Source organism: Crassostrea angulata, chromosome 3 (genome assembly GCF_025612915.1).
Source record: "Crassostrea angulata isolate pt1a10 chromosome 3, ASM2561291v2, whole genome shotgun sequence".
Lineage (NCBI taxonomy): Eukaryota > Metazoa > Mollusca > Bivalvia > Ostreida > Ostreidae > Magallana > Magallana angulata.
In genome coordinates, this window is record NC_069113.1 from 51,119,910 (window position 1) to 51,134,772 (window position 14,863).

A 14,863-nucleotide genomic window follows, 5' to 3' on the forward strand; every position below is an offset into this window, starting at 1 on the left:
CCATCAATTTGGAATGGAATGAATCATGTTCATGCATGACGTTTGACGTTTTTGATCACTAGATAGTGATATGTTAACTTCAATGGTGGCCGTTTGCTTCTCAAATCCGCGTTTTCTATTTTTCTTTGAAACAGCAAAATGTAAGTTGTTGTAACAGAACGACAGAATTCAAATCACTCATTCATGAATACTAGAAATTGTAACTCATTGATCATGTTTTTCATAAAAACATTGTGGTGCTAATAACGTTGTTATTTTGTGTTTCTAAAACAACTTTGGACTTCAGATATTGAACTTGGTAAAAATATTTTTTGAAATCTCAAACCCTGAGTAAACGTAATCCTTAAGTAATGCTCGATATTATAGGTTTTCAGAGTGAAAAGCGTTAAAGCCCCTGAGGGCATGAAGGAATTTTAGTCAGTAAATGTATATTATGACTACTGTTAACTCACTTTTTGTTTTTTTTGTTTTTTTTTTTTTGTTTTTGTTTTTTTTTTTTTGGGGGGGGGGGGGGGGTCAACAATTTTACAGCCATCAACAATGATAACGAATACGATAACTGTTGAGTATCGTTAAAATTATTATTATTGTGATTACTTTTAATGTGTGTTTTGGCTACCCTTTCCTTCACAGTTCATGTACTTATTTTAAATATGAGATGCATATGCCTACGATACAAAAGGATACTTGTAAATGCGACTGATCTAGATTTTACTTGGATTTAGATAGCCAATCAATTTGCCTCGTCATGAAAGGATATTTTAAATGTTACAGACCTAGACTGTCATGAACAAAATCGATTACTGTTGTTAATCACGTTTAAAAAAAAATATTATCGCATATTGGAGCTTGTCTCAGATATGCGCATTTATCTCAGTAACTATTAGCCGGAAATTTTGAGTACGATCGGGTTGGGTTTTAACGGGTGTTTTTATATTAGTTACTTCCCTTCTAGAACAATCCCCTTTCTAAAACAATCGTGGATTAGGTAAGACGTTGTAAATTTGCTAAAATAATTTTTAACATAATCTTGCTTTTTTATGGCTGTTATAACAAAGCATTCAACTCATATTGGGTAATATTGTACGCTGCCAGAAGTAATATAGATGGATGGTTTTAATTTATGAAGATTTTTGATTGATTGAATTATTTACATGGTTTTTATTTATGTGCGGCTGAAAACCACGTGAGGGTATGATAGTCAGAACGGAATGCAGATGAACTCAAAAACCGTCCATTTTATCCGTTAAGTATTTACTATTTTTGCTAATTTTAATTATTTCTTATTATTCCGAGCAAAATGCCCAAAACAAGAAAAACGGATTTGTCAGCGACGAGGAGCCAGCGTGGGGGCCGGAGACGACAGAGGCCCGAGAGGGCAGGGCGTGCAAGCAGCAGTACGGCAGCAGAACAGGTAGCGCAACCTCCGGTGCAAAATCAGATGGTGGCTTCCCATTCACCTCAGCCCTCCACAGCACCCATGATGGTGGCGCCATCCGTCACTGGGGCAGGACCAACAGATGCTATTGGCTCAACCCAGCAAGAATCGACAGAAATGGCACAAGGTACTAACATTGGTGCTCAGTCTCAGTCTTTAATGTTTGGCAATAACTTTAGTCAACCTGTCATTAACAATTCAACCCAAGTAGATTTAGGTTACCATGTAGATAATGCAACCAAACAAAAAATTGTCAATGGGGAATACATTAATTTAGCCACCCTGCTGGTGCGTGATGCTAACAGGCTACAACTATCCACATTGTCAATGGACTCCCAAGGCCAAATTATAGCCCAGCCCAAACACAATCATAGATTGACAACCATTGAGAAATGGACAGATGCCTTTATCATTTATGCATGCATATATCTTGGAGCCCACCCTAGCAAAACACACCAACTATTCAAATACATGCACGACGTTAGGTTGGGGGCCGAAAAATCGCAGGGTTGGGTCACATATGATGAGCAATACAGGCTTCGGATGGCAATTAACCCATCAAATAACTGGGGGGTAATAGATAGTGAATTGTGGCTGGTGTATATGACGCCCGGGATCCAGTCCAATACAAATCGTCCATCAATTTCGCCAAACAAGTGCTTTGACTTTAACTACATAGATTCTTGTAACAGAATCCATTGCGCCTATCTGCACCAGTGCATCAGATGCAACAATAAACATCCATTAATTCGCTGCATGGACACTCAAACTCCTACACACCCAAATGGTCAGTCATTTCGGGGACAAGGATTTACATTTAGACCTTCTCAGTTTCAGTCCACCTATCAACCAAGGCAAGTCTTACCACAGTCAAGACAATTTACACCTCAGCCAAGACACTTTACACCACAGTCAAGACATGTTACACCACAGTCAAGACAAATGGGCCCTGGGCGTTTCCCCACTAAAGACACAGCAAATACTGGAACATTTAATTAACTACCCAGATAGAGAGGCAGCACATTTTTTAAGGGAGGGTCTAGTTAATGGGTTTAAGTTGCAATATGAGGGTCCCCGGTTTCCAATTTTTAGTAGTAATTTAGTGTCTGCAAAGCAGCATCCAAATGTTTTACAAGAAAAAATAGATAAGGAAATTACAGAAGGGCGAATGGCAGGCCCCTTTCAGTCTCCCCCTATGTTAAACTTTCATGTGTCCCCCATAGGTATTGTTCCAAAAGCTGATGGCGGTTGGCGAATGGTAATGCACCTTTCATACCCACCGTCTGCAAGCATTAATCACAACATTGACCCTATTCACACATCAGTAAAATACACATCATTTAACACAGTCATTCAAACAATAAGTCAATTGGGGAGAGGGACAATAATTGCAAAATCCGATATAAAAAGCGCCTTTCGGTTACTTAAGATATTCCCAGGGGATTTTGAATTATTAGGTTTACAGTTTGAAGGTAAATTCTATTTTGATAAGTGCTTGCCATTTGGGTGTTCCATTTCATGTAAACTATTTGAAATGTTTTCCACATTCTTAGAGTGGTTAGCTAAGGAAAGATCAGGGTTCAATACCATTCATCATTACTTAGATGATTTCATCTTCATAGGCAGTGCTAACACAAGTCAATGTAAATTTATTATGCAAAAATTTGAGGAGTTGTGTTTGGAAATTGGTGTACCCTTGAACGCAGAGAAAACAGTTTTGCCCACTACTAATTTAGTGTTTCTTGGTCTGGAAATAGACACGGTCAAAATGCAAGTCTCTATTCCACAGGAGAAAGTATATCAACTTTCTACTCTATTAAAATTTTGGGTAGGTAAGAGGAAAATTAAGTTGTCGGAGCTACAATCTCTAGTGGGCAAGTTAAATTTTTTCAGCAAGGCTATACCTGGTAGTAGAGCATTTAATCGCAGGTTTTACAATGCTATGATAGGAACAAGTAAACCAAATCAGCATATTAGGATATCAGGGTCCATGCGTCAAGATATAAAAACCTGGATCGAATTCTTGGATAGTTTTAATGGGGTGGTATACTTTCCGGACAGTGAGTGGAGTACCTCAGATACACTGAAACTCTTCACAGATAGTGCAGGGTCAGCAGAATTAGGTTGTATTTGTTATTTTCAGGACCAATGGATGTTCCTTCAATGGCCAGAGCAATGGGCTTACAATGAAATTTTGCGTGATATTACTTTTCTAGAGTTAGTTCCAATTGTGTTGTCATTGATGGTCTGGGGAAGCCTCCTGCATAATAAAAAACTTATCCTTTTCATAGACAATATAGCTTTGGTTCATATTTTAAACAAACAGTCGTCTAAGTCAGAGCGTGTCATGTCATTAGTTAGGCCCTTAATGTTGGTTGCGTTAAAGTACAATATTCAGTTTAAAGCCAACCACATCCCAGGCAAACTTAATCAAATAGCTGACTCTATTTCCCGCAAAAAGTGGGACACTTTCAGGAGCCTGGCACCTGCAGCAGACGCACAACCTCGGCCAATTCCGGAGCAATTCCAGACCTTGCTCTCTCAAGCGAAATAAAGCGTTTATTCAGTGCATCAATGTCGGTGAACACTAGCGAGGCATACAGGGTAGGGATCCAAGCGTTTGAACAGTTTCGTATTGGCCAAGGGTTGTCACTGGTTTGGCCGCCACCAGACACACACTTAAACATGTTTATTGCACATCTATCAATAAAACGCTACAAACACTCGACGGCAAAATCATACATCGCAGCGATAAGCTTCAAATGCAAAAGTCATACATTATATAATCCCACAAAAAACTTTGTCACCCAAAAGCTACTACAAGGTATGAGAAGATCCACCAATACAGCAGACACACGGTTACCAATCACACTGGACATTTTACAAACCATTATCCCAAACCTTCAATTTGTTTGCTATAGCAATTATGAAACCTCATTGTATAAGGCTGCCTTTTCCCTTGCATTCCATGCATTACTTAGGATAGGTGAAATTGCTCTATCTAAGGGTAATTCACATGAAACCATAATCCAATGCCAAGACGTTTCACTGTTAACTAACAAACTTATGGTAAGCATTAAACGCTCCAAAACCGATCAGTGTGGTAGGGGAGTGACATTGTCAGTTAATGCATCACATGGAATAACGTGCCCAGTAAAAACAATGCAGGAGTTTTTGCAAGTGCGCCCAAGCATTACGGGCCCATTATTTTGTCATTTTTCGGGGAAACCACTAACACGGTATCAGTTTAGTGCGGTCCTAGCTAAGGTCTTGGCAAAGTCATCCATTGATAGTAAGAATTTTAAGACACACTCCTTTCGGATAGGAGCAGCTACTACATTAGCACTTCAGGGCGAAACACAACATGTCATCCAATCAGCGGGTAGATGGCAATCTAATGCCTATCGCACATATATTCGTTAATGATAAGAATTATTGGGCTAGTCTCATATACATGTACCATTATACATTCATCATTTTAAGTAAGTAGTAACTAAGCTTAACATATATTCGTTAATGATAAGCATTATTGGGCTAGTCTTATATCATACATTCATTATTTGTAGTAAATAGTAGATAAGCTTAACATCTACCAAGTTTTGTGCACATAGGTGTCAATAAAGTCTGGGTCATAGGATCCTCCATAGTCAAGAGAGCGAGCATAGCGTCCAGGGAACGAAAGGGGGGTTAAACTTTGGAATAGTTAATACCGAAATCTGGTGGCAAGGCTATGGAGGTATGGTCCTTAGTCAGTTACTTCCCAAGCTTCGTGTGCTGCGAAGAATTGAGAATGACCCAGATGTATTAATTATACACTGCGGAGCAAATAGTCTAGGTCTCATTGAGTTAAAGTCACTGCTGGAAAAGCTCCAAGACACACTGGAACAAATAGCCAAGCTTTTCCCTCGTTCTAAATTGGTATGGTCAAACCTGCTCCCTAGATTCAATTGGAGGTATTCAGAGGACACTAGGGCCATGGAGGACTCAAGAAAAAGAGTCAATAGGGAAGCAATATTGTTAGTTACATCTATGGGGGGGAGTTTTATTAAACATACTCAGTTTGACAGTAAGGACCCAACATTATTTCATGATGACGGTGTTCATTTGTCCAAAAAGGGAAATGATTCATTCCTAGAAAACATTGAAAAGGTTGTTACATCGTTACTTAAGGTTGAGGGAGAAGAAAATGAGCAAGCTCTGGCCGCTGGTGACCATCTGTGTTGAGGTACTGCCGCCGTCACTAATGGTCTTTGGTCCTCCCATTGTGGCGGTTGCAGTTCCATAATTGCCCGTAATAGATTTGCATCAGACAACAGGCATTTATGGCCCTTGCAAGTGGCGTATTTCGACCGCACCTCAACACAAATGGAAGAGTCGACACATATTCTACGCTCATGACGTCATATTGGACAGTTGATCCTAAGCACATGTGAAATTTTTTGTCCATTTACTTGTCATTCAAGGCTGCTTATATCATGTATATGGCTTAAGTAAGGTTAAAATATTTAGTAGAACGTTAATGCACTTGCGTTTACCCAGTGCATGATTACGTCATATTTGCTTATTGATAATTGATAACGTCATATTTGCTTGTTGATGACGTCATAATTACGTCATAGTTGCCTATTGATTACATCATGTTTGCTTTATGCTTGTTGCTTTGCTTTTTGCTTGCTTGCTTGCTTTTGTTGGGGGCGGCCCTGCGGTAGCCCCCATAATTTCACCGCGGCCAGAAGCGCCAAATAAACTATTCTCAGATAACTTGGTTTTCATGTTATTCATTAGGTATCTGGGATAAATGGCCTTTTAGAGGAATAAAAATATGCGACACGCAAAATGAAACGTTGACCATTGCTGTGTACTTGCTCATTGCTTAAAATTTGGTTCTGAAATAAATCTTGATTAAAAATGAATTCCATATCTTTTTACAATATATTCGAGGTTCGGACCTTGAAAGGTGTTCTTTATCTTTAAATTCACACAATTAATTATAAGTAACAGAACCTCTTGAGAAAATATATTTGATTCGCCAAATCTGTTTCAACAGTACTTTGTATGATCTATATACTTGTAAAATACAAAAACCAAATAAAGTAACGAATCAAATATAATGTCACGAATTTACGGTCGGAGCAAGTTGTGATTAGCAATTCGGCAATCGAATGCTACCGAAATGTATTTAAAATTATCTACAACTAAAGTATTCATCCAAAAATTAATAGCCATTATTACAGAATAATGGGAGAAAGTTAACAAATTAAACACTTTGATAATTTTCATCATTTATACTTATGCTACATTACGACTTTTGTATCATAGTTTTTACGAGATGATGAAGATAGATAAACTGGTTAGAGATAGATCAACTGATTTACAACAGCTGAGAAACAAATTAGTTATTTAAATGTTTTACCAAGTCTGTAGTGGATTTTCCGAATGATTCCGATTTGTTCATTGTCTTCAAAGTCATCAGAAGACCAAGATGCTACGACTAAACCATTTGCTAGCTCTGTGGTTGGTTTGTTGATACACAAAGGTGGAGTTTCATCAACTATGACTGGACCTACTGACATCACTGTCTCTTTGCTCGCTTTGTTAACTGCTTTTACAAAAAGAAAGACAATGCTACTTCCTGCTAATCCAGGATGCCGAAGACGATAGAACGCATTGTGGTGAGTTTTGGTATAGCCAGAAATGTCAGGAGATACGACAGAAGAAGTTGAGGAACCAATTCCAACGAAAACATCTTCAATCTGACTCTCAGCATCACTTATATTCCAAGAAATATCCAGAAAATCGTTTCCAAGATAGAGATACTCATTCCTTAAAGAAGGCAACACACATATGTCGCCAGGAACACTTTTCATTCGAGTTTCCGGTAGTGCATGAAGCAGTGGAGTGCTTTGATTTAAAAAACATGTTTTATTGCAGGTAACTCGTGTGCGCCTTAAATCTTCGCTCACATACCAAAAGGAATTATTTATACAACCAATTGAAGGGATTGTCTTTAAATTTCGAACAGAAAGGTTTGAAATAACTGGTGGAGTTATGTCCAGAAGGAAACCATCGCTGCATCCTACGTTAGAAGGTTCCATGGCATTGTTAAAAGCAATAACTGAAGAATACATTTTTTTCTCAAATGTTATTAATACATTTATACTCAGATCTTCCGTGTCGTAATACTCAAAGTTAGAACTACTGGGATGCCATAACTCTTCTAAACTCAAACATGAATTAAAAAGTCCTAGTCGATAAAATTTTATACCACTCTCATGGTCTATAAATCCGTCCCAATTAATGGTAATGTTTGGTTCGGAAATGTAATCGATATCAGAGGAACCTTGACTCCCTTCTCGAACAACACCCGTTTCTGGGGCTGATTCGTCAACAAGAATGGTAACGCGTTCTGTAGTTCGTAGTGCAGCATGATTTACTACCTCTAACTCGATTACGTATTTTCTATGATGTTCTCCAATATGCGTGTCATTTACAACCAGGGAATGCATGACAAGAGTGTAAGTCATCAACTGGCATTCTCCTACCGAGGGACAATAGCAGTTAAGTCCAATGGAGCAGTTCTTAAAAAGAAAACACTTGTCATTAGAATTTGAACGAAATAAGTTTTAATTAGAGGACTGGATGGGTGTTGACATTTTTAGGCTATAACTTTTTAACGAAAAACTCTATATGAAGATATAAGAACATGTTCAAATTCTTAGCTAAAACATTTAGTTTTTTACTTAATGATAGTTCATCCAAAAATATTTTAAACTTAAAGCAGATCTGATGATAAAGAACTGCGAACGCAAACGCCCGTTTCCCGCCTACATTTTACATCCAAATTTTTTTGAATTCATGTCAGATATTCAAAAACTAAGTTCTCTACTAAAAAGTATAATCAAATCCTAATCAATTTATTTCAAAATAAAATTTGTAATCAAATTACTCATTTTTAAACAAAAGTTTTGCTAACACGGGGTTTAAAAAAAATTCATTGAAATCGGTCTCTATGAGTGAGGAAAATATTATTAAGCGGCCAATATGTGCATAAAAACTTAATAACAACATATTTACGATTTATATTAAAGTATAATTTCATATTAATTATATTTGTTGATTAGTTTACAAGGCAAAATTCTTTTTTTGGAATGTATTGCGGTCTGTAGACATATGTCCCCCCCCCCCTCCGTGAAATAACAAACCCTTTGGTAAAAATATGCTAAATACCAATAATTAAAACCCCTCAAAATGAATTTTTGTTTCACGGGGGGTTTTAAAAAACATTTCCGTCTTAATGAAATGAGATATTGTAACCCAAATACAAAGTTATCTCTCTTTGTTTTACCAAATCATTAATATTTATATTAAATGAAAATATACATAAATGTTTACATTTTTTTAAAAATTAACTTTAAAAATGACTTTTAGTTAGGCGGCTAGACAATGCTATCGTTCGCAGTCCTTTGTTCACCATAAAGCCTCTTTCATGACAGACTGTTCGTTATCGTACAAAACATTAAAAGTAGATACTTACCCCGATGGAGTAAACACCAAGAGCCCCATTTCCAAATACAGAATGGTCTTCTTCATTTCGTATGGACCAATGCACACTGACCAACCCACTGTGAACATCAAATGCCTTGAATTGTAATGTCATAGCAGATAGGTCCTTCATGTTATGAACAAATATTTCTCTTGTACCGTCACGTACTAGCCACGCATCGCTTATTTCCGGCGGGGAGGAATCAATGTGATGGACAACGGTTTCTTCTATTTGATGACCAATAATATCATTGGCGCTGATTTTAAATGTAATTGTATTTCCATCACTAACACCAGATATTAGGACACAAATATTTTCCTCGGGAAAATTTGGTGTTAACTGGTCACTAATCATATCTACCAGATCTTTTTGTATCGTATAACGAAAACTGGTAATGCCGTGAATATTTAATGTTCCCGTCACTGGAAATTTTCCCGTTGTCTGTTCGTACACCCCAGTAAAATGGTTGTATACGCCAGTGGCAATCGGACTAAGAGGATTGTAATGCACAAATTTGTCATTATAATATCTGTTGGTCCAGTTATAGCACAAGATGCCGTGGTTAGTTTGCCAAAGAAAATTTGTTTTTGCAGATGCTGATATTACCTGCATAACATAATTTTTATGTACTCTTAATTTTGATGATGCGTCATAGAGAACAAACCTTCGAGCCTGTCTTGGGTTAAGAGCGACGTCCACTACTTCTATCACAACGCCATAAAGTATAGGATCATTTGTATGTGGAATATCTATAACAGTGTTACTGCAGTTGTGGCAAACAGTTTTAGGGATTTTCGAGCTATGTTTCATGTTTAGGGTACCATTGCTATATTCCATTTCATGAAGAGTTATTTCCAAATGACTTATCCCTGAAGCAAATATTGAAGTTGTTCCAGCAATATCTACATCTTCCCAACCTGGAAAAGACACGAATAAAGTGGAAGCATTGGTTATTTCGACGGCAAGTTGAAGTGGAGAATAGGTGCATGTCCCAAAGTCTGAACAATGACGTGGAGCTTGGCCGTCATAGAAGTAACAAAGGGTCCTCTGGGCCATTGTTGTTCCATAGTGATAAGACTTTGACTCGAAAGTAATGTATCCACCAGCATATGCGTCGTATTTCAAACAAAGCCTTCAAACAAGAATACAAATTTTCTTAAGAACACTAGCTAAAAATAATTCATTTACCGGTAAGGTAACACATAATTCATCAATTAATCATTAATCAAAATACACATCATTTTCATACAAAAAAGGAATAGAAAAATATATTCAATTTCTATAGCAGTCAAACGGCATATTAACATCCATCCATAGTTAATAATGTATTGTAATTCTTTAACAACTTAAACAGACTATCCTGCGAATTCATATTTATAAATAGAATTACCTTTCACTGTCCAAAAGTATAACGGAATTCGTCAAATTAACATCCTTTGTTATGTGAGGTTTGTATTTCGAAGTTATTTTCACAGGCCTATACTGTATGCTATCATTCAAACCTGTTTCAAATATAAAACCAACAAGAATCACTCATACAGTTACTAAAGAAAGTAAATAAAGTAATTAGTTTTAAAAATTATTACCTGCTTGTGTTCGTCTAAGTAATTCAACTCCAGCAGTTAGTACACCAAAATGAAAGTCTGAATGAGAAGCGCTCGGATTAGACTTTGTGTACTTGGCGGATATCATCAGGTGGGTGTCAATATGTTCTGGTTGATATTTTCCGTAAAAATCTTGTTGATTAAGGCATTGGGACGATCCAATGGTTGGAGACTGTGCTTTTTCTCCATTGCTGTCTCTAATTTCCATTTCACAGGTATCAAATTCGGGCAAAGTATAACCTAATCGAAGTAAAACAAAATGAACTATTTTAGATCAAGCACACAAGTACATTCGACAACATTTATCTTTCTAAAACATTATCTACGTTTGTTCAATTTACGCTCAGAAGACTATCAGTTCAATTAGTCCTTACCTATACAAAGTCCCATTATAAGTTTTGAAACTTTTGCATGTAGATCAAAGTAGTCATTGGATGCTACATGGTAATCAGTATCTGGGTTTCTTGCAATTGTTTGAAGATTGTTGTACAAGTCTCTGTCAATTCCTATTCCCATTGCAAAGACGTACACATTAGCTGTATGAATTGCAGCAGATGCACTATATACAGCAGTATTTGATTTTCCATCGGTGAGAACTATAACAATGTCGAGTGTATCTGTCGGATTTGAACCCATCAAACTTTGAGCTACGTTTAGAGCATAGGCAATATCCGTTCGACTTTCTCCTCTGAATGGAGTTTAAGCAATGGCTGACTTTACCGTCGCTTGGTTAATGTGTGCACCAAAGTTAAATCGTGTGGAAACAGTTGAACCGAAAGTCAGTAATGCAATTCTAGTTTCATTTTGTCCAATTGTTAAGCAGTCCACCAGTTTGCTAGCAACACTTTTTGCGTAAGTGAAACCGGCATTAAAAACACTAGCAGAGTCATCGATAAGAAAAAGGATATCCGTTTTTGTGCATTCTAAAATTATACCGTGAGCTATTCATAATTGAAAATACTAAGAAAAAATAAGCTAAATTGAAAAGATACTTATACAGAGAAATATTTGAAAATTCTGAATTTATTTTCAATTCGTACTTCTTTGGTTGACTACTGATCCGATCACACAGTTTATTCCACTGCATGCACATCTAGAAGACAGGGAATGGCTTATGTAAGCTACAGAATAGATAAAAAAATTGAGGTCGATCATCTTAGTAATTTTAAGACTCTTTGTACTTTCCCTCTGTGAAAAAATGGGGCTTGCCATTTTGCTTGACCCTAAATCACAAACAATACGTTGAATATGTTTAATTTCAAAATATACATATACAATGCACAAGCTTTAAAGTTTCAAAAATATGCTACGTTTAATAAAACATATTGGTTAGTGAATTCCTATTCTCTGCATATTTAATGTGAAATGAAAGTAAAAGATACATATATATATTAAAGACACATATATATATTAAAGACATTTAAGTTTAATTAGCTATGTATTCTACAGTGAAAACGCCAGGCTTTTAAAAATAAATGGATATTTGTTTTGTATGCAAATTTTAAAGTTATAATTTGTCATGTTGAAGCAATATTCTGCATGAAATATCAAAGTTTATTATACATAAGTCTAAATAATGTTTAAATGTAGAATAAACTTCCATTTTTGTTAGATGATGTTAAATATGGAATAATTTTATAGTTTCCGTAGTTTTTGCTCAAAGTGGGTGGTCACCGAAACTAAGCATTTTAAAAGGGGTGCAATGTATGATTTTGTTTGCCGGAGGGGAAGAGCGAGTGCGAGGCCTATTGCTGAAATTTTTATCTGTGAAATTTAATATGTATGCCTTTTTCATGAGTATTATTATAATGTACGAGCGGTTTATAAAGTTTTTATTATTATTCAACAGGGAATGTAGGTATCTAATTGTGATCTGACGGAAATCAAACCAATTTTAAATCAAATTTAATCACCAAAACTTGGAGGGATGACTAACATTTCATAAAAAATATCATTTGGTATCCCAACAATGGAACGTAAAACCTCAATGAAACTATGACAAAAATATGAAGTGGAGATACACTCTTTATATTAAATAAATTGAAGTTCTAAAAAGACAAGACATTATTTGAAGACTTTTGTACACATTTGGCATTTTTAATCAATATATTTTAAATATCAAAATTATTGTTAGATAACATGTCATTTTAAATATACATGTACATGGTTTATAACGATGTTTTGAAAGAAGTGTCAAATTTGATGTTATTTTTATTTTTTAGTATCTTATCCGTCCATATAAAGGCATTTTAAACTCTTTATTCATCTATCTTATTTGAAAATTGAATTATCAAACCAATCGGCATTTGAGCCATCTTTTTTCCTTTTATTTTTTGGAAATTTATTCAAAAACATCTCGCGTGTCATTAAATATTTTACTTGGATTTATTAATGTTACCTTCATATGTTAATCTAAAAAAATCTGTTGTTTATTCATTTTTTTCTATTTTTTGAAGATTTGAAACTTTTTTTATGTTTGACATTAGCAATTTTCCGATTTAAAACATGCTAACCCCCTTTCATGCAAATGTAACCATTGAGCTTATCACTGCAAGGGAGATCGTTCCATGTGTTCCCCTTGTCGTGGTAGAATTGAAGACAGGCCTCGTTGCCTCCAACATTGTTAGGTTCTCCTGTTCAAAAGTTAAATAAAATATTAACTTTAATAAAGACATTTCATTCTGCAAAAACATATTATTTTGTTCACATATCATGTTTAAATATTTAATAAAATTGTAAAAAGGATATAACTTTTTAGTTAATTTCTATTATAAATTATTAAAACACAACTGTTTTTGGCGTTGAGGACACAACTGTTGGTTGTAAGAAATATAAAATTTACAGATTTAAGCATTAAATAAATAGTTAGCTGGAAAGAGTGGTTGTCATCCAAACAGAGATATTCACCCAATGCAGGAACAGTTAATTAACTACTAATATATAATTTTCATTCATTTTAGGTAGCATTTTATGTTTAATACCTAAAATTTGAATGCATGTCTTCTTTCTTTCAATGAACTTAACGATCTTCCCAGTTTTGTCAAAGAACTATTCATGGCGCAGATGTCATTATCTGGTAAGTGCACAGGTCAAAATCTTTTTTAGAGAGAGCATACAAAAGTTGATCGATAAATCATTTAATATTTATTTTTTTGATGAGATATTGGCGCTTCTGATTGGTCGAAAAATTTCTTTGATACCTGCATCAATAAATTTTTGCCGGATCTACTTTTCTCAACTGTTCTTATCTAACACTATTTATAGAAGGGGAATTTCCAAGATGAACACTGTCAACAAAATGCAAAGTTGTGTCTGTTTTATTGTCAGCAAACAAAATGCAACCGTGTGAATATAAAAACTTGAAAGTTCAACCTTCAAAAATAAACAAAACACATTATTTGATTCACGAAATAGAAAATTAAGCGTCTTCTCACGATTTCGTCTGCTTGAGATCAATCAACATTTACAGCTATGCAGGCTGTTCCTTTTCCAGGAATATTATAACGAACATATATGCCTATAAACTTTCACGGTAACACTGCTGTTCAAATTTGGTAACAATGATTTTTAAATTTACACACGTACGTGATTGGTCATCAGAATAAGCGTCGTAAAGAAAAGCTATGAGCAATGCATCAACTCCTTCGGCGCATTCCAAGAGGCAGATTTAAGTACATCACTGGCTATCTAGTTACCACACCGTTTACAAAAGTCGCTTATACATACTATTCTTTGTCGACATATCAGCTATTTTCGTCCACGATCGCCTTTCCTTGGATGGTTATGTCCAGTTGCATATTCCAGCGATCTCACATAAAAACTAGGTTTATTACGATTTTTTCTGCACAGTGAATAATATAACAAGCTATCGCATGTATTTTCCTTTCGTTTTCAGTTCAGCCGGTTCAGATTTTAACTCACTATTTGTGTTTAATCCATTAAATTCAGCTCAATTGCTCTGCACCAGCTGAAGGCGCATCCATTTTGAATATTGTTGCTGTTGTTGTTTTGTATTCATACGCGCCGCTTCATTTACATTATTTACATTTTTGATCAATGACACTTCACATTTTTTTATTTGAAAATGTTTTATTAAATGATAAGAAATGAAGATAATAATTTTTCTATTGATCGACGTATCAAAGAAAAAATTGACCGGAAAACTTTTTCATCAATGCGCTACGCGCATTGATGAAGTTTTCCGGTCAATTTTTTCTTTGATACGTCGATCAATAGAATAACTATTATCTTCATTTCTTAAATCAAATCTCGACGGAA

General features: G+C 35.6%; 2 protein-coding genes across 3 annotated transcripts in view; one reads left to right on the plus strand and one right to left on the minus strand.

The window, feature by feature from the left end:
* LOC128176954 (uncharacterized) overlaps positions 1-14,863 on the minus strand; it is a 34,056-nt gene that overhangs the window by 10,427 nt on the left and 8,766 nt on the right. The window contains 7 exon segments of the mRNA XM_052843466.1: positions 6,852-8,016; positions 8,973-10,113; positions 10,372-10,483; positions 10,568-10,825; positions 10,960-11,508; positions 11,626-11,706; positions 13,099-13,218. Of these exon segments, the coding sequence (XP_052699426.1) occupies positions 6,852-8,016; positions 8,973-10,113; positions 10,372-10,483; positions 10,568-10,825; positions 10,960-11,508; positions 11,626-11,706; positions 13,099-13,218 (3,426 nt within the window).
* On the plus strand, positions 841-6,217 carry LOC128175493 (uncharacterized). Of its 2 annotated transcripts, none has more exons than XM_052841131.1 (2): positions 841-1,809; positions 4,578-6,217. In XM_052841131.1, the coding sequence occupies exons 1-2, from the start codon at positions 1,301-1,303 to the stop codon at positions 4,687-4,689; spliced, it is 621 nt and encodes a 206-aa protein (XP_052697091.1). In that variant the 5' UTR covers positions 841-1,300; the 3' UTR covers positions 4,690-6,217. The 2 variants fall into 2 exon arrangements, with proteins under 2 accessions (XP_052697091.1, XP_052697090.1); XM_052841130.1 differs by lacking the exon at positions 4,578-6,217 and having other exon boundaries at positions 841-988; positions 1,297-2,471.

What these genes read in the sequence shown, in the direction of transcription:
- LOC128175493 (XM_052841130.1), top strand. Translation starts at nt 1,301, where the DNA reads ATGCCCAAAACAAGAAAAACGGATTTGTCAGCGACGAGGAGCCAGCGT.